A 25,154-nucleotide genomic window follows, 5' to 3' on the forward strand; every position below is an offset into this window, starting at 1 on the left:
AGATAGTTCCAGATAGATAGCACAATATATGTAAGAGACTAGCCCTCAAGTGTTGAAATTCAATGAACAGGGACAGATAGTAGGCTGAGACTGAAGAGAGCAGAATGAATAAGAAAGAGCAGAGGTAGATGGTAGTCAGGGAAGATTGATTAATCTCAGATGCAAAATGAACCAAGTCAGTGTCAGTGAAAAAATGAACTAATTTAATTAAGGGTGGCCTTTATATTAGTCTCAATAGGTCTTGTCTATTGCTAACATTTATGCTGCTCTGATATTGTGGTTATAGACAAGCCTAAAAACACAATTCCTTTCCCAAAGGAATAGCGTCTAGGGTTTTGTCACATGATGAAAGATGGATTCAAATGTAAAATTGCTTTCGGTTACCCTACCTCAACTTAAATGGGAAAAAAGCACTTTTGAAAAAATGCAGGAAAAAAAGCAGTTAGATAGAATGTAGGTGGAAGGATTTGTCTTCCAGCTCTACATACTTAGGTTCAAATCTTGTTAAGTCATGAGTGACAGGAAGAGGTGTGGTTTCAATTTACCTATTTTAGGATATTTCATCCACATCACTAAACTATACCACATTGTCTGGCACAGTTCCCAGTGATTGGCAGCAGTTATTCAAGGGAGCTCCAGGACTGGAATAACAGAACACTTCAGGCCATGCTTAAGGTTTATTGGCAGTGCTGAGTGAGGAATCTTGCACAGTGATTCTTTTATCCATCATTCACAGTCCTAAGGATGCAGGCACACCCAATTCATCTAAAACAGTATGAATCACACAATCTGTTTCAGTTTTTCTATGCTGTTCCAATCTGTATGAGTATTATATGGGTAGCCTACACTGTGCATACATGTGTGTGCATATGTGTGTGGGGGTGGCTGTAGGAGATTACTTTATGAGCTACTGAGTTCTGTTAGCAGTTCTCTGGAGAGAGGCAAACATTTTAAAAGAGGGAATCAAGTTTACTGATTAAAGCAAGAGTTTCCTGAGTTACCTTTCCTTATTCTCTTCCTGGTATAACATTGTGCAGGTGTGGGCTCCATTTACCCATCTGTAAACAAGAGGCCAAAAATACCTCCTCCAACTCACAAAGTCACATAAGGATTTGCTGCATGAATCTCCTACAGCCTTAATGCATAAAAAACAGACTGAAAACTTTTTTATTCAACTACATAGGAGTGGAACTTAAAAATATATTTCTACAAAAGTTATTTTTCAGTATTCATACATCTTACTGTAATGCAGTTTGTTAGGGAAGAGTAAGTCAACTTGCCAAATATGCTAATTAAATAGGAAATACAAAGAGAGCTCAGTTAAAATCTGAGAATGTACATTTGTAAGATGGAGGTGGGGACTAAAGTTTTCAGTTGTTTTAAAGGAACAGTTATAAGAATACATGTGCTTTAAAGATCAGTACTTTCCATTTTACTTCAGCTATATATCCAGCCTCATTTTGCTCATTTGTTACTGATCTTTATAGTGTATATTGTATACTTGTTTAACTTCAACTGTCAGTTGACTATCCATACAGGATAGCTAAGGCAGGTACAGACATTACACATAAGCCAGTATAAATGAGCAGAAACTGGTCTACACCCATACCTGAACAGAAGTCTAGCACATGTAGACTGGTTTAAAACTGGCAGAACTCAGTCTAAGATAGACCTGGATTGATATGGTATCAAACTTAATTGATTTAGGTTAGGCTGCTCTATCAATTTTTTGTCCTGGATCCCCTACTAACTTAAGTAAGGTTGCTGTCCTCTGGCATCCCAGGCTGCTTTGCAACTCTCTGCTAAGCCCCCCTTGCAGGGAGGCATGCTGGACTTGCTCATGCGCATGACAGTCAGGGTAGGCAGGTGAGGGGGTGGAGATGGAGGGTTCTCTTGCAAGGACCCAGCTCAGAATCTTCCAGATCCAAGCAATCACAGAATCTCTATCCTAGCCCCAAATCCTGCTCCTGCTAACTGTGATCCACAAGCAAGCAGAGGGGCAAGGGGCAGGGGAGAATGGAGGCTTCTTCTGCATGGATCCGGCAGCCAATCAAGGGTGGCCTGGCTGCTGGGCTGTGCTCAGTAACAGGGAGCCCGCTGGGAGGTGTGAGCACCCCCAACCTGCTGGCCTTGGCCAGTGCAGGCAGCCTGTGCCTACCTCCTAACCAAAGGGCGAACATGGGTTCTGTTTGCTCCCAAACTAACCCAGGGCATTTAGAGTAAAGCACAAAACTTAGATCACCTTTGCTTCAGGCTTTTTCAACATCTGTATCTGGCCTAAAAATATAGATACCAGTTCTATTTTGTACGTTTCAGGCACAGAGCTATCTTCATGCATGCACATTCACACACCCATTGTACAGTATACTTTCCTTCCCAATATGACATACATTTCTAAATTTACATGTATCCCTACATATAGAATGTACATGTATTCTTACAGTGAAGTGGTACAAGGCTGCAATGTCTCATTCCTCCAGCCATTTGAACATCCCTGACATTTTCAAATAGATTAGGTGTTCTTTGGCTCTCAAACTTGTATCCCCCTCAGTAGGGAACAAAGATTAGACAGGGGCACTGTTCTTTTGAGACTAAACTTTAAAAAAAATATAAACACCCTGGCTATTACAGTAACAATTAAAACCTTCAAACCATGAATTAATATAACCAAGACAGAGACATTTGCTTGAGTTTGCAGAAACTATGAAATCATAGCTCTGTGGTAGAAATTACCTCATTCACTTTTTTAGGTGTTAAACTTAGGGGAAGACTAGATTTCTAGGTGTACAGTACTCTATACAATTTAAGGACAGTATTGCACCCTGAACATGTCTATGTGAGAGCTGGTATCTTGGACTGAAAACAAACAAAACAGCTTGATTCACATTTGAGCATTTTGTCTTGCAGCAAATCCCAGACCTTGTCTGTAATTAAGGGATGCTACTTAGATATCAATATTATTAACAATTTCACTACCTTTAAAAGCAAATAGAATGGGAAAGGGAACATTTATATTCTGAAAATCTACCCAATGTTTCCCATAATGTATGACACATCTGTTGGGAAACATGAAAAATTATCTGGGGGAGAAGGGAAGGTACATACAATAAATTGTATATTGTAATAGTCAGAACTCAGAATTTCTAACTATAGGCTATTCCAACAAGTTTTTAGTTCATTCTGCATCAAAACAAAAGCTCCAAAACCTGAGTTAAAAATTTGAATTAAAATGCTTCAGCTAGGTCAAGCTTTAGTCAAACTATAGTCTCAGCTTATAGTTTTGGATGTCCCCAGTTTAGTGCTCACTATCAGTTAAGAGTAAAAACAAACAAATGGTTTAATGCAGCCCTGATTAGGCCAGGATACAACTCACATCAAAACAGATGTGACACAGCCATTTACATGCTAGGTTTAAATGGCAATTAAGTCGAATTAGCCATGATTGTTCTGAGACAAAATGTTAATTCGAATAATTCACAGGTACTTAAATTGGGGCAATGGGTTTGTCCATCTGTAAACTCTGAGATTTGCTGTAACACAAAATGCTCAAATGTGAATCAAGCTGTATTTTTGTTTTTAGCCCAATATGCCTGGAAATCTAGTCTGTCATTTTACAGGGTCTAAAGAAGACACTTCTCCCCCTCCATATGTGCCATTAAAAACTTGCCAACATTTTGTCATTTTGATGATGAGAGACATGCAGATAATGAAGCCATCTCACTGTATGTTACATAGGATTCATCTAATATTTACATTGTAGCAACAAAGTCAAATGATACTTCTGACTGCTAAATAACATGAAAAAAATATCACAATGAAATTTAAAAAAGAAAAGTAAAGGTCAGCCTGCTTTACTATGCCCATTCATGGTTATGTTACAAAACAGATATCTACTTTATCATATATATATTCAACATCTCAGTAATGAAAATAGCCTGTTAAAGAGGCAGTGGAGCCACTGAATAAAGCGCTAGGGTTTCATGGTTCAATAAACTGGAATTGGAATACCCTCTCTCTGTTATATGATTCTTGGAAAACCACTTCACTGCTCTGTCTCTCAGTTTCTCCATCTTGAAAGTGAAAAGAAATGATATTTTATCCTCCTTTGTAAATTATTTCTATTGCTGAAAAAATGCTAAATAAGAGTTAAGTAATATTATTTTACCTTGTATTTCAACTTGAAGATACCACTATTCATTATTTTATTCTTGCTATTAATGTAACTAATGAGACACAATGGGAGTGTGGTATATGTTCATCTGTCATAAAGGAGAAAAGGATAAGAAAGCCTACTGTTAATAATCTTCCTTACCACAATGCTGGTACAGTTTGCATGACTTGCTTGAACACAGACTCCTCTGAAGCTAGCTTGAGTCATGCTAAACAACTCCAAAGACTGTGGTGATGGGAGGAACCCACATGTATTTTCTCCTTTTGCTCTGCTCCTACTCACTGAATACATTTGGATTAAATACATGTTTGGTGTCTAAGTCTACAACCCACATTTCTAAATTGCAAAAGTACATGAGTAGGGAGAAAGGGTAAGTAACAGAAGCTTTAAATTGGTTACTGTTGCTAGGGAAACCAGTTCCTTGGTACCAGCACGTTCATCACATCTGTCTCTCTTGCTCTGCCTGACGCTTAGAACATATTGCAGCTTGATGTTGGAGGGGGAAAAACACGATTATGCTTCAAAATAAGCTACAAGGCAACTTTGGAAAACAAGCAAGTATTTAAGAGGCCCATTTTTTGTTCTGCACTGCCTTGTGTGAGGGTTCTGCCTGGGTTGCAGAAGAGGGGAACAAAAGTTCAATCACTTCATCTTTTCACCAAGTACCTCAAATATACCAAACCAGTCAGTCAACCCTAATCCAAATAAGGAAACTGGTAGTATTCTTAATTAGCAAACTAAAGTACAGAACATTTTTGTCCCCAATACTGAACAAGTGTGCCATTATTACCAGGAGAATCACCATTCTCCTAGTAGAAATGTACAAGCAATCACTGAATTTCTGTTAGGGAGAAAATGTCCCTTTCTGAAGAACATCTTCCAGATAACAACCTGAAAGTTCTCACTTGTGAGAGCGTTCCTCTTGCAGAAATCAGCACTTGTCCACTCCCTTCCCCTCCCAGTCTGGTCCAGAAAGGAAGGGGAACAGAATGGGCTGGGGGCTTTGCCCCTACTGCTCGCTCTTTCTTCTCCAAACTGAGCAGTCTCTGCTTTGGGGAAGAGGTGGGGGACTTTGCCAGCTCCCTCTGGTTCCTATTGCTGCCCCTGCCACTCAGCTCAGTGGCAGAAGTGGGATTGCAAGCCTGGGGGCCAGGAATCAGACTCAGGAAGGCTGTCACCAAGTTCTGAGCATCTGCCAGCTTCTCATTGCCACTCCAGTCACCCAGCTGCTCCCTGACCACTCCCATAGTTTCAGGAGAGTTCCCAGTGGGGGAGCAGGGGTTTTGCACCACTGCTTTAGTACTCTGTAAAACAGGAGAATTGGAGTAGCTGCATCTCCCCATACTTTTCCAAAACCAGGATCATCCCAGGGTGAGCAAGGCATGAGGAACAAGGGAAAGGAGAAAGTGCAGACTGAATGGGTGTATTTCTCCTTCTCCCAGAATCATTCTAGCAGTGGGAATTTTCAACAGCTACAGAGGAACTCTTATGTGCTGCCTTGAAGAGGTGGCCTGAAAGTGATTAAAGAGTGGATAGATAGGGTAACAAAAACAAAAACAAAACAAAAATCGTAATTAACTTATTTTTACTGTATGTATTTAAAAGTTGCACCTTATGTCATTTTACCTCAGACATTCAGTGATAACATCCAAATCACATGTTATTTGTATTTAAGATTATTTAGATAATTTAGATTATTATTAGATGCATTCTAGAATGCATCTAATAAAGTCATAACATCAGTTAATTGCTAATAATGCAAATAAAGAGTAAAGGCAATTCTTGACATCTAGAGAACTATCAGGTTAGAGCAGGGGTGGGCAAAATATGGCCCGTGGCCTGGATGTGGCCCACCAGGCACTTTCATCTGGCCCACGGTGTCTCCCAATGAATTGTGCCCCACTCGTGTGGGCAGAAGGGCCCGGCCCAGCCAGTAGCAGCTTCCAGGCAGAGCTCCTGCTGAAGCCACCCCATGGGAACCTGATTGGCTTCCTGTATGTCCAGCTCGCTGGGGGCTGCAGCTGGGGAAGTGGCAGGGCTGGTGCTGGGGCAGTGGGGGTGGAGTTGCAGCTGGGCTGAAGCACAGGGTGCAGCATGGAGCCCACAACCAGGGGGATGGTGGGAGTGTGGAGCTCGGCTGGGCAAGGTGTGGATGTGAGGGAGGGTGGGGGGTGTAGGGACCCCCCGTACACTCTCCCGCAGCCCCTGCTGCTGGCAGCAGCAGCAGGCAAGGGAGGCTTAGGTCACTCTGCCCAGCCCAGGTGCTGGCACCCGGCGGGGCACAGCTCTGGCCAGCACTGTACAGGGGGGTGAGGCATGTAGCCTGCCAAGCGACTCCATGCAGTGCACCTGAAGCTCCCACATTAACACCAGGGTAAGCCCCACACTGGAGTTGCTGACTTCCCTGCCCCCTGCTGGCCAGGGTCCCCAAACTCTGCTGGGAGTGGACTTCCCTGCCCCCTGCTTCCCTGCAGAGTGCAGTGTGAGGCATCCACACAATGCTGGCTGGAGCCGTGCCCTGCCAAGTGTCAGCACCCTCTCCAGGCCCAAGTGTCCTGAGCCTGCTGCTGCTGTAGGCAGTGGGAGCAGCATACCACATGGGGGAGTGTGTGGTCCCCACACTCCCACGCTCCCTCACATCCCACAAACCTCACACACCCGTACCCTGTCCCCACAACCACCCCAACATACCCTTTTCCCCCACACCCCCTCACAAATCTCCCCACACACCTCAACACCCCAGCATACACACACACACTACCACATACACACATACCCAACCACATACACACGCACACAAACACACACACCCTCCACCCCCTACCACACCCCACCATACACACACAATATAAAAGGGTGGGACTTTATTTTTTATTTATTATGCAATCCCTTCTATATATAATACACAAACAAAAATCATGACAAATATTTTTGTAATAAAATTCAAATGTTATAGTAGGTGTTTGACTTCTAGTGTATGATTTTTTTTTCTGGTTCTAAAATGGTAACCCCCCTCCCAAAAGGCGTATTGCAGGGCAAAGAGAGGAACTTCCAGTGGCAAAGGTCAGGGGTTAGGGGGTGGAATTTGGGGTCTCAATATGGTGACCAGGGGGTGGACCAGTTGTCAAGGGGTGGCCATGCAGTCCTCAACAACTCACCAAAACTTGTTAAGTGGCCCTCCACCCAAAATAATTGCCCACCCCTGGGTTAGGGAAACCTCTTTGAGTATATCTAACTAAAGAGAGAGGATATGCTCAGAGGTTGTGACCTAACATGTTTTTGAAGTTATAAAAAGTTTGAATTCAATTAGCTTGATATTTGAGGAGAGGTTTATAACATTCCCTATTTTGTTAGGGAATGCCTAAAGTCAAAATCTGATTTGTAATCCAGGTCAAGCCCACTTTAAACTAGTCTATCACATATGGGGAATCTCAGTGTTTTAAAATCAACCCACACCTTTAGGATGTGCTGTTTCTTCTCTCTAACCTGTATTAGTCCTACTTCATCTGCAGAATTCACTTAAACATAAAGATTACAAGGCACTTTTACTCATTTAAGGTTGAACAATTTAAAACAGTGCTTTCTAATTACAAAAATAAGGAAAAGTTTCCCATCTGTTTTTTTCTCCTGCTGTGAAAGCTGTCAAAGCTCTCAAAGACCTTTTACCAGAAAATAATGGAATTTAGAAAACAAGACCTTATGTTCAGCTTCAGTTGATGAATTTAGCTTTTCAAAAATGTCCATGAGTAGAGTATGATCTTCTCTGATTTCACCAAATAATTTCTACAGATAAGGGATGGTCTTTTCAGTTTTCACAAGCAGTTTACTGAGAGCATATGATATTCATCATAGAAATGATATTGATTAGGTTTGATTAAACATAGGTCATGTGTTCCTGGATAACTGCTCCACCAGGACTTCCAATGGGAAACCAAATCTCGTGTTGTAATTAGACCTCACATAGCTTTAGATATTCTTCACTGTAAAGTGGTTGGCTAGAAAGTTTATGGTAAATGAACACAAAAGACATGAAACAAAGTAAAACAAATTACAGTGTTTTTATCAGAGGTATTCTCAGCTATGATCCCAAGCCACAATAACATGTTCTTTCCCATTCCAAAAGCTTGTTTTGTCTTTCTCCATTTTGAATTTGAGAGCATGCAACAAAATGTGATTACAGTGGATGGCAGAAGAATAGATATTGCATTACCCTTTTTCTCATTGTTTACATGCATTTTTTTTAGAAATTACTCTTTGGTAATAATATACTTAGGCAAAGGATTCTTAACAAAATGTGTATGCTATATTTTCACATGAAGTAGTAATTCCTGATATAGGCTCAAGTTTTTGGAATGAATCTTTATATTTCCCCCTAAAAGTGGTATTTATTAGGATGCATGAACATTTGTGTGTTAGTTCTAGAAGAGAGGCACATAGTAAAAATGTATACCTTTACTGAGTACCAAACAAGCTGCTCATAGTTCATATTTCTTCCCATTTGAAAGGTGTCACTGGTGCTACAAATTTAAAGGTTATTCCCTCTACCTAAAGCTAAAGAATATAATAGGAACTAGCAACTTCCTGAAAAATATATTTTTAAAATGTAATTAATAGTATGCTGTACTTCTGATGTCTGAAGTATAGCTGCCCTTTGGGTGCATCTACACTACATGGGATTGCCAGCTATGTAGCAGCACGCTCCCTGGGTATAGTCCACCACTATGGCAATGTAGCAGTGAAATCTACCTATGCACCATGAACACGGAACAGTAACCACCCATACTGCTTTAGTACTTCCAAAAGGAAGTACTAAAGTACAGCACCATAGAAACAGTGCCATATGGCGATATGTAGATGTACCCTCTGAGTCTTAAATTTGGTCAGGCATGCAATATAATTTCATTCATAGTAGTGAAGAAAAAGTCCATTTTATAAGACTGCCTTGTGACCCCATACCAGAATGAGGAAGAGACTATAACCAAATATAACTGCTGGAGACACTGGCTCCAAGTAACCACTTTGCCCTGACTAACACTTAGTCCATTTAGTAACATTTAATTCTATGGACCAGATCTGATATATTGACAGATTTAAAAAAAAAAACACTAGCATACAGCAAGAGTGTGAAATGGTAGCCTTAAGCATTTGTGTTTATTGGCTGAGAATACTAAGTATCCTAGAGTAAAGCTAAGGGTTATATTTTCTCATTTAATTTCATTTATAACATTATTAAAAATGGGAACAAAATTAAACACTAAACTTGATATTGTTTTTACAGGTTCAAGATGCATTCAGATGTCGATTAAGAAACTGCCAAGATCCAATCAATGCAGATTCTTCAAGTTCTTTTCCTAATGGGCATGCGCAAATTATGGTTAGTTTGTATATTAACCTTGACTTCTAAATATATGTTCCTAGCCAAATTAAAACATACATACAGTACTGCCATAGATCAAGTATGTGTACATGAAATATTAATATAGTTCGTAAGTATAAGTCTGACTTCAGCTTGTTATCTGTTTTCTGAAATCTCTTAGAAAAGTTCAGGTTGTTGGTTCAGTAGTCTGTTGAATAACACTATCCTGTTCTGATTCTCTGCATACCAAGGTGCTAAAGCATCAAAGATTCTGCCTCTGTGGAAAACTGGAACAACAAAATCTGTGTAGATTGTGATTTGTCAGGGTTGAATGAAGAAAAGAGAGCAACCTCCTGAATTTTTATATCCACAAGTGTACCATTGCTCAGTAGTAATCTTTCTAGGAAACTTAACAGGCTTCCTGCTTCCCCTGCTTCAAAAGAAAAATAAAAGAATACATCGGACTGTCAGACTGAGAGAAAGGTGGGAGGGGAGGAGGTGGGATTCTATAGGAGAATTGTAGAGAACTGGCTAGCTGGAGTCACTGAAAGCATATGCACATTGTTCTGGATTTCCTAATAACCCTAGATATATAGTAGGGCTGTATGAAGCTTCTAGTATTTGCTTCAGATTTGGATACAGCTGATTTGGGGGACAGTGATTCAATCCAGCAATTCGAATCACTGTCCTGAATCGATTCAGCCAAAACTGATTTGGAGATTTGGCTGCCGGTGAATCAGCCAAGTCTCCAAATCAAATAGGCCCTATCTCCCACCCACTCTCCCAGCACTGTCAATGGCTGCCCCGCCCAGCCCCAGCATCCTGGCTCTTTTTTAAAAAAAAAGCTCCACACTCACCGGTTCCTGCCAGGCAGGGGGGGCAATCCCTGCTGCCCCCACTGCCCCATGCTGCATGGGGGGCTCTGCCACAAGCCCCCATCCCCTGCCCACTCTCCCAGCCCCATCAATGGCTGCCCTGCCCGACACCAGCATCCCTGCTCTTTAAAAAATAAAGTAAACCCTGCACTCACTGGCTGGTACCAGGTGGGGGTGGGGGCTGATCCCTGCTGCACCCCACTGATCCACACCATGTGGGGGGGTTCTGCCATGAATCCCCAGAAGCCCCTATGGCTGCAGCCGGTGAGTGCGGGGCTTTTTTTTCTTTAAAGCGCCAGGACATTGGGGCCAAGCGGGGCAGCCATTGACAGTGCTGGGAGAGCAGGCAGGGGTAGGGGGCACTCAGGGGGGCTGGGGGAGCAGGCAGCGGATGGGGCCTGGTGGGGGTCCCCCCCAGGTCCCATCCCTACTCCTGCAGTCGCCCACCTCCACCCCCTACTTACTGGGATGGAGTCTGGGTCCAGCTCCCTGCAACGGTGAGCAAGGACTCGCTGAATCTCGGAATCTTTCTCTGAATCTTTTCTGAATCAATTCAGAGGCTTCAAATAGTTTCAGGCCTTTTTCTTGGTCTCCCGATTTGATTCAGATTTGGAGATTCAGCCACTGAATTGGGCCAAATCTCCTCTGAATCAAATCAGCACCTGAAGCCTTACAGAGCCCTAATGTATAGTAGTGCCAAAAACTGACCTTACTGGTGATAATGCGAGTTTCTCAACAAATGTGGCCAGGTCCTAGAAGATGCAATGCTCTCCTAGGAAATACCCTTGAAAGAACAGTTGGAGCAAAGGAAGGCAGTGTTTGGATACCACAAGAAAGAGTTGGCCTTAATTAAACAACTTTTTGTAAAAACACCTTTTATGTGGAACCAATTTATCATTATGCTGTTTATTATATGCGCATCAATAAAGCTGTACAAACTATGAAGGCAAAACTGAAACGTACTTAGACTCTGTTTCAAGTTAAATAGTATTTATTTAACTGTGAAGGGTGACCTTGGATTTTTAAGTATTCATGCTTTATTCTTAAACCTGACAGGCTCTTTTTCCCCTCAGATGAATAATAGCTCCATTAATGGGGGTAATGAGCTTACTTTAGTTGCATGGATATATAGAATGTAATATAACAAATACTACATTTAATAAGAATATTTCAGATAGTCAATTAATTTAATGAAGATTATTCATGATAATGTGTGGTCCAGGTTCTTTTCTCCTATTTATCTAATCACTTTGAAAAGCTTCCTTTAAAATGACCCTTCTATGGCATATTAGAAATTTCTCTTTCAAGTAAATATAAAACTATACACTGTATCATCGTACCAAAATTATATACAGTATTTCCATCTATTTATTTTTTCTGGTCAGGCAGCATACTTTGAAAGCAACCTAGTTATACTTTAGGAAATGTTGTATTACTCTACTGTTATAAAACAATAAAATCCATCTTCCTAGCAACAGGAAACCATTTATAAGATACTATGACTCTGTAACTAGGACATTTTGGAAACATAGGTTGGCAGACAATATTGCAGTTAAGTTTTTAGTTAATAATAAAAGTCTTGTTTCATTGTTCTTGTTACAGACAGATTTTGAAAAAGATGTGGACATTGCTTGTCGGTCAGGTAAGAATATTGGAACAGTATGTATTAGAAAGAGATATATTCTTGTCATTAGGAAATAAAGGAAAGAAACATAAAAAATATCTGGGTTTACCTCATTACAAAAAAATATTTTCTTTTATTTTTTTACAGCAGCGATGCTACTACACAGATATATTGTTCTCACTGTAAAATAAGATCATCCAAGTATCTTTTAATAGAATTCAGTTAATTGATAAGCATTCCACAAGTATTTTTGTACCTTAGAAAACAGGTGCAGTCAACTTGACACAAACAAAAAAAATTACTTCCCCATTAACATGCAAAATATGAACCAGCCATGCAAACAAAGTACGGAAAATTGGTTTTCTAAAGGGCATTTTTAAATCTATGCAGACAATATACAGAGGCTACATCAATCAGTGTTTATCCTAAAGAGGGCAACTTTTCTCAAGATCTATCTAAAGTTTACGGCAGATTAAGCAGCACAGTAGTGGAAAAAAAATGTATTTTTAATTCCACATTATAGGTACAAATTATTATGCTACAGCATCTCAGCACTCTGAATTATAACTGGGTCAGCTTCTTTCTGCTTGTGCACTTTAAAAACACTATTCTTCAGTAATTTATCCAGTCAGCAAAGTTTAAATATAATAAAATAAAAAATGAATTATCTTTGCATTCCATTGGAAATGTTCTGATATATTTTTCACAATTAACATTTTTTCCTTATTTACTAATATTTACTACTACCAATGTACTTTGGAGGAGGCAAAACAATGAAATATAGAAATAAATGCATTCCTATCTCTTGCATTGTGAAAAGATACATTCAGTCTTAATCTGTGTAGGTGCACTTGTAAGCTAAGCAGCACAGAAAGTCATGGTGAGGATACCCTTAAGAAAGATGCTCTTAATGCAAACATGAGTGGGTTTCACAGTGCAGAATTAAGTGATTAAAATTCAGTTTCTTATAATGAAAGATTTAACAGTAGGTGACTGGCTGAGGTAGCTTGACATGTGTGATTAGTAACAGTGTAATAACCTCTTTGCATTACCTAAAATAGACTTTATTTTTATTTTTTTCATTTTTGCTATGTAATTGTATTGGATCATTAAAAAGCCCCAAGTTCTCACTTACGTATCTTCGCTTTAAGGCAAATAATTCATTCTTGTAATTGAAAAATTAGACACAATCATGTATGATTTAATACAATGGGATGTTTTAGAGACGGGATTATTATTCTTCATATCAGGGAACTGATACATACAGTAGCATCTGGGGCACCATGAGCCTCAGGATACAGAAAACAGACTAAATGTACCACTTTGGGTAATTCTGGACCTCACGTTATCTAACCCACACAATCCTCATTTGGGTGACCATGCCAGAGCTATTATATTTTAATGCATACCTTTAAAAGGGGAAGAGGGAAATAGTCATATGCAAATAAAAGACAGCCAGCATTACTCTTTAAATTGATTTTTTTTTTTTTGTATTTTGTGGACATTTCAAGTCCTAGGACCAAGTCTTTCATTTAATTTTTTTTTAAAAACAAACCTTCATGACAGTGTTACAGGGCTGGATACATTTTTCTCAACTCTTGATTGGGCATTTTAGTGCACCTGAATGGTTTGTAGACACTGAAGAGATTGATAACTTTTGTAATGGAACTGTGTCCCATAAAAAATTGAACACTACTATAACCTTGACCAGCAAGACCTGCATTGAAAGAAGAGAATGGCTGTTTTATTATACATGTTTATATAATATAGAGACTTTTCAGGTACAGTGAAATACATCTCATTGATGTAAGAGGTTTACTTGTCTTGTTTAGTTAAATTTTACATGTATTCACAAAATAATTTAATATAGAAGGGTTGCAGAATTGAGTGGAAAAGAACATTTAGGAGCAAAGTCAGAAAAACACATATGCTCATCTGTGCCGACATTCAGAGAGGTTAAAGGAGGTGAAAAAATGGTGGGCCCAATGTAAGCTAGTTCACCTGAGTAGAAATGGGTTAACCTTATCCAGCAAATGTCTGCACACATTCAGAGCACAGTCCCCGGACTGAGAAACCCCAGTTCCTCGCTTCAGCCCTGGGACTGCATTCTGTCTACTCCTCCAACCCTGACTGGGCTATTTTTAGCTCCCTGATCCTTCCTACCTCTGGACAAACAATGCATCCCCCCCACCCATGCACCCACCAACACCCCCCCCCAAAATAGATCTGTTGCCCCAGTCCCATCACCCCTACCTCCAGACCAGCTAGACTCTACTGATCCCTCCTGCCCTTCCTCCCACCCAAGTTACTTACACCAGGTTACCAGCTCCAGCAAACACCTGTACACACTGCTCGCAATCTACAGTCACACCACTTAAAGCAAGCCACGTGATTGTAGACCAAGGGGTTATACAGAGTTGATAAAAACAGCACAGATACCATAGACTATTTTTTTGGAAGACCTTAAATAAGGTCCGTATTATAGACTTCTGCTTAAACTGTATGTTACCTAAGAGCTATGTTAGGAAATAGACATAAATGAAGTACTGATTTTAATCTATATAAATAATCCAGTCTAAGGCAGAGATCCAAGTCAGTTACATACTGTAGATTAGAAGAAACTGATTAAATAAAACCCCTTTTAAGGTCATATGTATGGAAATAAAACAAAGTTATTAAATGGATAGAAAAAGAGAACCAGAATCATACTCATGGAGGTAATATGGGTAAACAAAAGCATAACACTGTCAAAGGAGCAGCAGCAACCAGAACTAATTTCTTGTTATTAGAATCCTGTTCTCTTATTCACAGTTCTACATAAAGACATTGGACCATGTAGAGCAGCAACAATAACAGGAACACTCTCTAGAATATCACTAAATGATGATGAAGAGGAGAAAGGAGCCAACCCTGAAGGAATGAGCTACTCAACATTGCCTGGAAACATCATTTCCAAAGTCATCATTCAACAGCCCACAGGCCTCCATATGCCTATGAGTATGAGCGAGCTTGCCAATCAATGTTTGAAAAAAGACAACAGTGAATTGCGGAGGACTGTTTATTTATGTACTGATGATAACTTGAGAGGTGCGGATATGGACATAGTCCATCCTCAAGACCGAATGATGGAAAGTGACTATATTGTTATGCCCAGAGGCTCTGTAAGCACCCAGCCATCACTGAAAGATGAAAACAAAATGAATATAGGCATGGATACCTTGCCTCATGAAAGGCTGTTGCACTACAAAGTTAATCCAGAATTCAATATGAATCCCTCTGTAATGGACCAATTTAATATAAATTTAGATCAGCATCTTCCCACACAGGAACATATGCAAAATTTGCCCTTTGAACCCCGCACAGCTGTAAAGAACTTCATAGCTTCAGAGTTGGATGACAACGCGGGGTTATCAAGAAGTGAAACTGGATCCACGATATCAATGAGTTCCTTAGAGGTCAGTGATACATAAACAAATTTCATGCTCAGTTGTTCTAATTGTATAGTAAAATAGTGTTGTGGCTTCTTTAGTACAATCATGTTTATATTTAAAGGGTACTGGTCATATCATAATTAAGACTAAATTACTGTTTGGAATTATGTGTTCCTGTTTGCAGTCCTATAAAATTATATTAAAAGCAGTCAGAATTAGAAAAAATATCAAAGTAAAGTTCCTAAATTATTCAGTATGGAATTATACTGTCTTGGAGTCTAAAAAATTAATCTATGCTGCAAAGTATTTATTGATCTATAAGATAATTTCCATTGGATTACTCTGAGCTCCTATGAGAAAAGAAAAATCTAAATGCAGCCAAAATTCTAGAGAGAGTATTTCTTATTTATATTTATCATTAAATGTGTATAAAGCTTTACCAACAAATTAGGATATTGGATATGATTTTGTTCACAGGTCTATGGTATCTCTCCATGCAGTAATCCACTTTGCATGTATAGGTGCTCATTTGTGCAGACACGTGTACAATTGATATGCACAGCAGATGCTGATACATATCATGCAGAGTATCCTAGGTGTCAATCTGCATGTAAAAGTAAACTGACCCATTTTTTTAAAGAGATGCCAAAACATTACCAGACCCAGTCTGTAGGTTTTAATCACTGTATATGTGAAAACTACTTTCTCTTTACTTATTACATAAAGATCAGATACTGCCATCTTTATGCAAACCATCAGTGATGTCAGTAGAAGTTTTACATTTATATTGACTGAAGAATTTGGGCAGGATATGAGTTTCCTTTCTCAAGAGATGTCTCTGCAGGCTTTGAAAACAAAACGGTTCTTTCACTTTCTATAGTAATGTGCTTGTAACATCACAAACTGTTGTATGCAAAGCATACAGTAAGTAAATAAATTAAAAGAAAACAATTATTGAATATAGGGCTTGTTAGATAAGCAAAGGAATGATGACTTTTTACAAGCTGTATTAAAATGTAGGTATACAATCTTTGACAAACCTCTTAATTTTTTTTCAGATGCACCCAGTTGAATGCATGCATAAATTAGAGCACAAATTTAGCTTAATTTTGTATGCATTTAAGCAGTCCAGTGCCTAAAATGTAGGCATCTCACCCTGAGACAGGAGTCCAATTTGAATAGGTGTAGAGGCCTAGATATTACAATCAATGGAGAAATTTAAGCACCTCCAGAGAGCAATCCGAGTTGACCAAGTTTAGGTGTCTAGGTATTCTGTTCAGAGAATGAGTAAATATAGACACCACCAGAGTATGATTCAGAAAGCCTAGAGGTGGCTTAAGTGCATCCAATATGACATACTAAAGACAGAGATATCCTGTTCCTCTCCAGAACTTGGGCACCTGATTCAGGCTGAATACTGCACATCTAAATATACTTGCTGTGCAAGAGTCATGGTACCAAGGGAGAAAGCAAAAAAAGAATATGCTTTTGTAGCCTAGGGTAATGTCACTCTTTTCAAAGATGTGTCAAGTTATCCAGTGTTCAGGCACACTTCCCATTTTTATAGGCCCAGTTCCTGAGGCTACTTTGAAAATACATATTGAAGTCTGTAAGTATATTGTTCTACTCCTTTAGATTCTAAAACATTTATTTCGTTTAGAAAAGCTTTTCAATTCATCATATTATTATAAGACATTTGGCAAATATATACAATTGCATTTGCAATTCAGAATTCTTTAGACTACTAGAATTCTATAAACAATATTTTATTGAACCCAAAATAATTAACATGTAATCTACACATAGGAGAATATAGAGACTCTGGTGGTACACAGTGACTAAAATGAGAAACTGCTTTGTCTTTTGTGCTCTTATCATGGTTTTCAACATTATGTAGAGCATAGGTAAAACAAGGGGCCAAAATAAGTATATGCCAATGAATATCAGAACTCCTAACAGGTCTGTAGCTAACCAAAAAAAATTGTGTGTAGGAAGAAGTCAAGGTAGATTCCTACAGATGTCGTTGATTACATTTGACTAAATGGATGAAAATTTATTGATGTAAAGGCAAATTGAAGTAAGGATGTGGAGGATCTTTTATCCAATGCCCTCTTCCTCTTTGTTGAAGATATTATGACATTTCAAAAATCAGATTTAAAGTAAAACTCTGTTAGATGTTATTGATCTGCTTTTACTTACAGAGGGGAGAGAAGTGATCTTTGTCTCCCACCCTGCTTTTCATAGACAGAGTATGCAAATAGAAATGAGAAAACCTTCCTCCCCAATTAGATACTGCTGCTGTTCTACCAAGATCAGGAAAGGGCTGGCTGACATCCAGAAGCTCCTCTATCAGGGAGCTCCTACTTCAGGTTCTTCAGTCACCAGTTAGAGTGAGGGGGAATGCTTCAAGTCGAGGAGACTTCTACTTGCAAATTCAACACATGAGTTGAGTTCCTGTACACTCCTCCTTACTTTAATCCCTGATATTGTAATGCTCTTGCTGTAATTCATCTGCCACACTATTATTTTTACCATGTAATTATAAAGTAATCATCAGTTATAAGGTATGGAAAGTACACTTGGATAATTTGTGACCTATGTCAAATTCAAAATTTTAACAATTAAGGTCAGTAATTATTGAATGCATAATACAGGAAAGAAAGTTTGTTTATAAAGCAATTAGATTGATTAACTGGGAAGTTATTTAGCACAGTACAGAAGTAGTTTTAAGAGTCCATTTTCAGCAGGATTCGGATTTTGATTAAATTTCTGATTTGTGGGTGCAATTTTTCACCCACAAATATTCAGAACCACAAAAATAATCATGCCTAGTGGTAACTAATTTATATAAACCTATACTGTAGTTTCTGTATATCCCGCTGTTATTTTTGTTTTTTTTCATGGGTACAGGTATTACAGGCCATGCAATTGAGCTAGCATTGATGTTAAATTTTAAAAACTCAAGCTAGTAGCTAAAATACCTTAACAAAATATAGCATTTACTTTAACATTCTTCTTCACACTTATTACTGAAAATCAGAATCTTGGCTTTTACCAAACAAATGTCTTATACTGTGCAAGCATACCTATAATAACAGAAAATAAATAATATTCTTGAAAATTGAAGGTATTTTGCTACCAGGGACTAACATTATTAAGGTTTCTGTGTTTACAAACTTCCAATAATGTTCCATGCAGAACAAGGGGTATCAGCTTTATCATAACAGCAATTCAGGTCAAATATATGAGGCATATATCATAAAAAATGGACTCTTCTTTCTGTCGTAGGCTTCACTCTAATTTACTAGAAACTCTACTATCTAATGAATGTTTTCTTTTAAGAAAAAAGCATTTGATGGAAAATAATTATATGGTTTGTATTACAGAGAAGAAAAAAGTTTTTTGATAGTGTTATAATAGTTACACAGAAGGATTTCTCAAAAGTATGTACATTTAGGAGTCTGCAGATTATCAACATGCAAGTACATACCACAGAATACTTGTAAACACATGGCAGGCATGTTCATGCACCACTAAATTTCTTCTGCAGAGTAATTTACCATCTGGCTAATCTCCCATACCTTCCTTATATATATGGATTGAAGATGACTACTATTTTAGCATCAAAGTATCTTGGAGCATGTTATTTCAGTTCAAAGTGTTTTTAGTTTAATGAAGAAAGCTCTCTGAATGTACTCTTGGAATGGTTTTTGTTTTGAAAATGCACTTTTAAAGTGCTGTGCTCATTAAAACCAAATTGCTTTGAAGTGAAGCAGTGTTCTCAACCACTTTGATACAGAGGAAGGTTAGGAAGACTTAAAGAGGAAGGAGAAGCGGATCTATGCAAACAATCTCCAGAATATATAACTTCCATGCTATGGTAGTGTAAGAGTGATGTTGTAGCCACAGTGATCCAGAAATTATGTGATAGCCAAGGATTTCTTAGGGTGATACCTTTTATTGGACCAACTGTGTAGTTGGGATAAAGTTAGACAAGCTTTCAACATATTCATTTGTCATATTCTTTCTTCAATGTTCTCTTTAAATACAGGATTCCCTGCATCTGGTTTGTTATATCCCATCCTGGGATTCAGTTCTCCATCTCTCATTCCCCATATTCATTTTCTAGTCCCTGATCCTGAGAGTTCTATGGATATAGACATACCTCTTGATGCAGCCTCCTGGGAGTCATATCCATCCTATGGATACAGCGTCTTGGAAGTTATTTGCATCATTAAATTAACTCAATACAGTAATACATTCCAAAAAATAAGACCTTCTAGACCTCATCAACCACAGTTCTGATATGTGGCTGAGAAGGTCTAGATTCAGGAGAATATTATTACAGACAAGAATATGAGAGAAATGAGAAGAGTGTAGACATAGAAAAGATGTAAGTAGAAGCAACAAGCAAACACACTTGAAAGGCAAAATCAGGAACACCAAAGGGGAGAGTGGAAGAATCTAAAAATTAAAATGACAGAAATAGAAATTAGAAATAGAAATTTAAGACCCATGTTATGAAAATGAGAGAGACGGTGGTAATGAGAGAGAACAGGAAAGGGGAAAAGAAATATACTGTAAAACTGTAATTGTCAAAAAAGTACTCAGGCACCAGGCAGTGCAGAAGTAGAATGCAATCTCATCTTCTCTTGACCTATCATAAAAGAATTGAATGAAAATGAGAAATAGAGAGGGAGAAGCATCATAGGAATTTCTGCCTGAAAGTGCTTCCAGATTTTATTTTTAAATCTTCTTCTGAACTCAGATTTCTCTCTTTCCTTCCTTTTCTCATTTCATTCTCAGTCAGCTGTAGAGGCATGTCTGCTTGTCAGCCACGTCACTCTCAACCCTAATGAAAGTCTATTCCTATTACAGCTCCATAAATGTTGGCTGTGGCTACGGTTCAAAAATTGCCATTACTTCTTTTTCTGTAACTGTTACAAGAGCAAGAGGGCATGCCACCAGAGGGAGTGAGGTGTTGGGGTATTGGTCCAGAGATGAGTTCAAGTGTAACTTCAGTCTTGTGCCAATGCTTTACTCTCAATCAGCTCAGCTGAAAATGGTTACCTGCCCATTCTGGCTGGGGGTTAAAGGCAGCCAGACAGAATACTTTCTACTTGTGGTCTCTCTCCTCCATGTGCCATTAGCTGTGATATCCTAACTACACTGAGCTAATGGGCCATCTAGATTGAGTAGAACTCTGTCTTTTTTTCCTCAGGACTGAAAGTTGAATAAGGCATTAAAAAAACATATTTTAGTAATTTATTAATTTTTAAGAAATGCCATACTTTCCCCAAAGATTATAACAGCTCAAAAATATTTATGGTTTGCTAATTAAATGCACATATGCCTTTTTAAAATGGAGCCTTTCACAATAGCTTAGAATTTGACGTTTATTTGATGTTGCAATTACACTATAGGTTGGTGTTCTAAAATTTTAACACACAAGAATTCCAACATATAGGAAGTTATTCACTTGTCCCTCTCCCCCATAAAAATATTCTTTACAGCTACCTCTCATTAAAGACTAATTGCTTGCCCAACCTTGTATAGAAAAACTGAGCTTTTTTTTCAGTTACATGCATATAAAAAGGTAGTTTAAAAATCAAAACTTCTATTCAAATTGCAATTCTATATCTTCAGAATACCTAAAGTGAGTTTTTTGGGGTTTTTTTATTTCATAAAGAAAAAAAAATCCTCCCTTGGGCTGAGATCTTTTATGTTAAATTTAATCTCAGAGTGAATTGCAAACCACTCTTAATAAGAACAGTTTGTATTAATGGAAGCACAGATATAGCCTTCACTATAATATGGTATCCCTGGTTTCAATTATGCTTTGCACTATGTAATACAGCTTCAAGAATATCTTATATAATTAATCAGGTAGCAATATGAATATCTTATATAATTAATCAGGTAGCAATATACTGCAGACTGGAGTAGGAAGAAAACCAAGCGTTCATCCGTTTACACAGATGGAGAGGGATTGCATTAGTCATTTAGCGGGAACAGCTCCTTCCTGGTGCCAGCAGATTAGGGCATGTTGGTGTATGGAAATTATCCTTCAGTACTGTTCTATTTTTGTTCCCCAGTGAACGGAGCTCAAAGTTGCTGTGGAATTATACAGAGAAGCTATACACAATTAGGACAGAGCAAAATTGATTTAAAATGAATTACTGCTGCAGACCTTCTTTCCACAGACTTTTACTCTGATTTTCCTATAAAAGCTTTTTGCATACGGTCGGTTTTATCAATCAAAATTAGACAGATGTACAAATTAGGAATGGAAAGTCATCTGCCAGGTCATCTTTTAGCTACTCTTATTGATGCAAGATTTTTTTTCTGGTGTAGTTCCCTAGTTCCTTATCCAACCTCATTGTCAAAGTCCCTAATGATGGGCCTTTCACTGCTTTCCTGGAGGAACAGTAGGTCAACAAACATCATGGTGGGGAATAGTTTGTTCACATCCAGTCTAAATTTTCCTTGATTGCTCCTGAATTATAGCTTCTCAAACATTTCCCTCACCAGTATTCTTTTTCATTATGTGATGCTTATACCCATCTAATATTTTAAACAGCTGTTTTGTCTTTTTCTGCCACAAACCATTGTTGAATGGAGCCACATAGCTTTTTGACCTTTTCCTCTTAATTCAGTTTTGTTAGACCCTTACTGGTTTCTTTCATTGCTTTCTTTCGTGTTTTCTCCAATTTACTGATATTTTCTTTATTACTGCCAGGTCCAGGGCATTAATACAGCACTCTCACCAGAACAGAGTAGAGAGGGATATTCACTTCCCTGGCCAGAGAAACATGCAGCCTAGACTTTTTCTGTTAGCACATTGAATTGTAAATTGATATCCAACTCATTGCCCACACTACCCCTGGGCCTTTTTAAGCCTTACTGCTTCTCAGATATCTCCCTGCCACTGAATATTTGCATGATTTTTACCCTCTCTAGGACCCTTTAGAGCTCACCGTTATTTACAACACCTCTGAATAGGTATCATCAGTGTATTTTGCTTCATGTGATGAATGCTATTTCTTCCAGATCATTAATAAAGATACCACATAGTGCTGGGCCTACCACTGAACACTGAAAAAAAAACTATATATCTGTATAAGCCACGGCTGTCTAACCAGCGGCTTGTGGGCTGCATGCAGCCCTTTTCTTGCCAGTGGAAACCCCACGAGTGAATAATGATCCTGGATTTAAGACACACACACACGCTTAAGAGGTAGATTACCTATGCCACATCATCCCTGCATTACATCATACAGAAACCAGTAAAATTTAAAATGGCAATAATGGGATCCAGAAATAACAGCTTCTGAGTTAGCTTGTTAGGAAATTATCTGATTCTCTTATGTCAGTGTAGAGATTCTTGATGACTTCTGTACAAATTGAATCAGGCACCTAAGCATATTTACTGTCCATAAAATAACATTAAAATTGTTTTATGTTATCAGTGTAATGGTCAACAGGACCTGATCCCATTTTTGTTACCAACAGAGCTGTTTTCAGAAACTCTCACCATAACACAGGAGTCAGGCTAGATGATCTGATCAGGTCCCTCCTGACCCTAGCTACTATGAAACACTACTGCCACTCTGATTTGTGACAGAGAATTTCTTTGATGTTGTTAGAAAGAATCTGTATTTTATATAGCCATCAAAAAATAAAAGCATGGCAATAATATTCTTTAATATACAGGTAAAAAATAAATGTCCTCATGCTGGATCCATTGTGGTCTTCAGAACAATTCGGACAGACAAAATAGCTTGCTGAGTCAGAGTGATAAGGAGCTGGCGTTATCCAAAACCAGTGACATCTCTCCAATCATATTGCAGTGAAATATGGTGCAGTATGCTAGTTACTCACTTTTACTGTCAGTTTAAAGCACACAACAATAGAGCTGTGTGGGTGCTGAAGGGTAATCACCCAGGTCTGCTTACACATAATGCCAGTAGTGCCTGTGCTGCCCATGAGCAGGCACACAGGCAAAATGCAAAATGTTTTTTTCAATGCTCCAATTTTCCAAGCTGCTGTTTCTGGCAAACTGTGTTTTTGCAAACATTCTATGTTTGACTTTAAATCCTCACTGAAGCAGTTCAGTAAAATTAGGTTTATTACAGAGCTGTGGCTTAAAATAGTTTTTTTCAAGGAAAGCTGCTCTTCTAAACTTTACCTCATTATCTGTTGAAGGATCGTTTTTTCCCTTTTGTGACCATAGAACCAAAAATAGTGCAATATATCATAGGTGTCCACTATTCCTTAAGAATAGATTCCTCCTTATTGGGATTATAAAGGTCTCTTACGATACTAATCCTTTATAGAATTATAGAGTCTCTTTCTGTTTTTTTATTTTGTAAATGTTTGCTCTTTTTAGATTTTCTTATAATTGGGGGTTGTGACAGAACTGATCCAATTAGTCTTTACATAACCCATGTAATCTATGTATTGTGACAAGTAAAGTCAAACCTTGCTGGCAGTTTAATAAAGGACTAACCACAAATCTAGAATTTTTCAAAAATTCTATTATAATTTCCTTCTTCCAAATTCTCCAGATACCAGCAATTCCACACTGGTCTCCTTAACATTGTTACAAATTGGAGCTAGTTAGTTTCAGCCAAAATGATATACTTCCTCCCCCTTCCCCCCTCCCTCCCCCCAAAAAAGACTTTTTCACTCAATGGAAATATATTTGAAAAATAAAACATTTCATTTTTTTGTCAAGAATTTTGACACCAACATTTGGAGATCAAACTTCTGTGAAAAAATTCTATTATACCATTTTTCTTTCAGTGTTCAGTTGCAAGATGATAAAACATGTTAATGAAACACAGAAAAATATTAAATAAAAACAAAATATTATTGGTTTCATCTAACTTTTTCACAGGGAAAATCAACATTTCAGTGGCACCTCATCATTTCTATGCTCAGCCAATTGCCAGTCAGCTCAGAACACTGTTCAAATTACCTTTCTTTTTTAAAACCTAGAGATTTTGGCCTAGCTAACATATCTTGTGGACTTTAATGTAAAGGACATCACCTAAATGCATGAGCAAGGAATGGTATTTTTCAGCAAGCATTCAAACTAACTCAGAAGGTTGTGATCTAAACCTAGTGGCAATCAACAAGAGTTTTTATGTTAATTTTAATGAGTTTGGATCTTGCCCCAAGTGAAGAAAGCAAGCTTCCCCTTTTCAATTTTAATGCAACTTTACACTTCCTGCACTTCGTGTAGTGTCAGGGTTGATGGTAGCCTTAGACTTTAGATTATGTTTGTATGGGATGGTTTGGATAGGGATGATCCTGCCTAAGGCAGCGGGTTGGACTAGATGACTTCTGGAGGTCCCTTCAAGCCCTATTTCTCTATGGCCAGGTACAGACATTACACTTTTACCAGTATAAGTGATCAGAAACTGGTTTATACCTGTAACAGAACAGAATTTCAACACACATAGGCTGGTTTTAAAATGGAGGAACCCAGTTTAAAATTTGCCCCCACCACCAAAGGGCAAACATGTTTTCCATTTACTACCAATCTAAACTATGCTGCTTACAGAAAAATCACATAACTTAGATCGATTCTACCTCAGGCTTTTTGAATGTTTGTACCTAGCCACTGATCATATAACTCCAGGCTGGATATTTCTACACATGTTTGCGCTGCAGTGCCAGGCGCTTTTAAAAG

General features: G+C 38.4%; 1 protein-coding gene across 4 annotated transcripts in view; it reads left to right on the plus strand.

Annotated features, from left to right (window-relative positions):
- Positions 1 to 25,154, plus strand: part of ADGRB3 (adhesion G protein-coupled receptor B3) — a 733,084-nt gene that overhangs the window by 689,144 nt on the left and 18,786 nt on the right. For all 4 annotated transcript variants that reach the window (XM_059730831.1, XM_059730825.1, XM_059730832.1 and 1 more), the window contains 3 exons: positions 9,450 to 9,545; positions 12,005 to 12,044; positions 14,838 to 15,481. In XM_059730831.1, coding sequence (XP_059586814.1) covers positions 9,450 to 9,545; positions 12,005 to 12,044; positions 14,838 to 15,481 — 780 coding nt within the window. The remainder of the gene's footprint in view (positions 1 to 9,449; positions 9,546 to 12,004; positions 12,045 to 14,837; positions 15,482 to 25,154) is intronic.

The sequence above is a fragment of the Alligator mississippiensis genome, chromosome 1 (assembly GCF_030867095.1).
Source record: "Alligator mississippiensis isolate rAllMis1 chromosome 1, rAllMis1, whole genome shotgun sequence".
NCBI lineage: Eukaryota > Metazoa > Chordata > Crocodylia > Alligatoridae > Alligator > Alligator mississippiensis.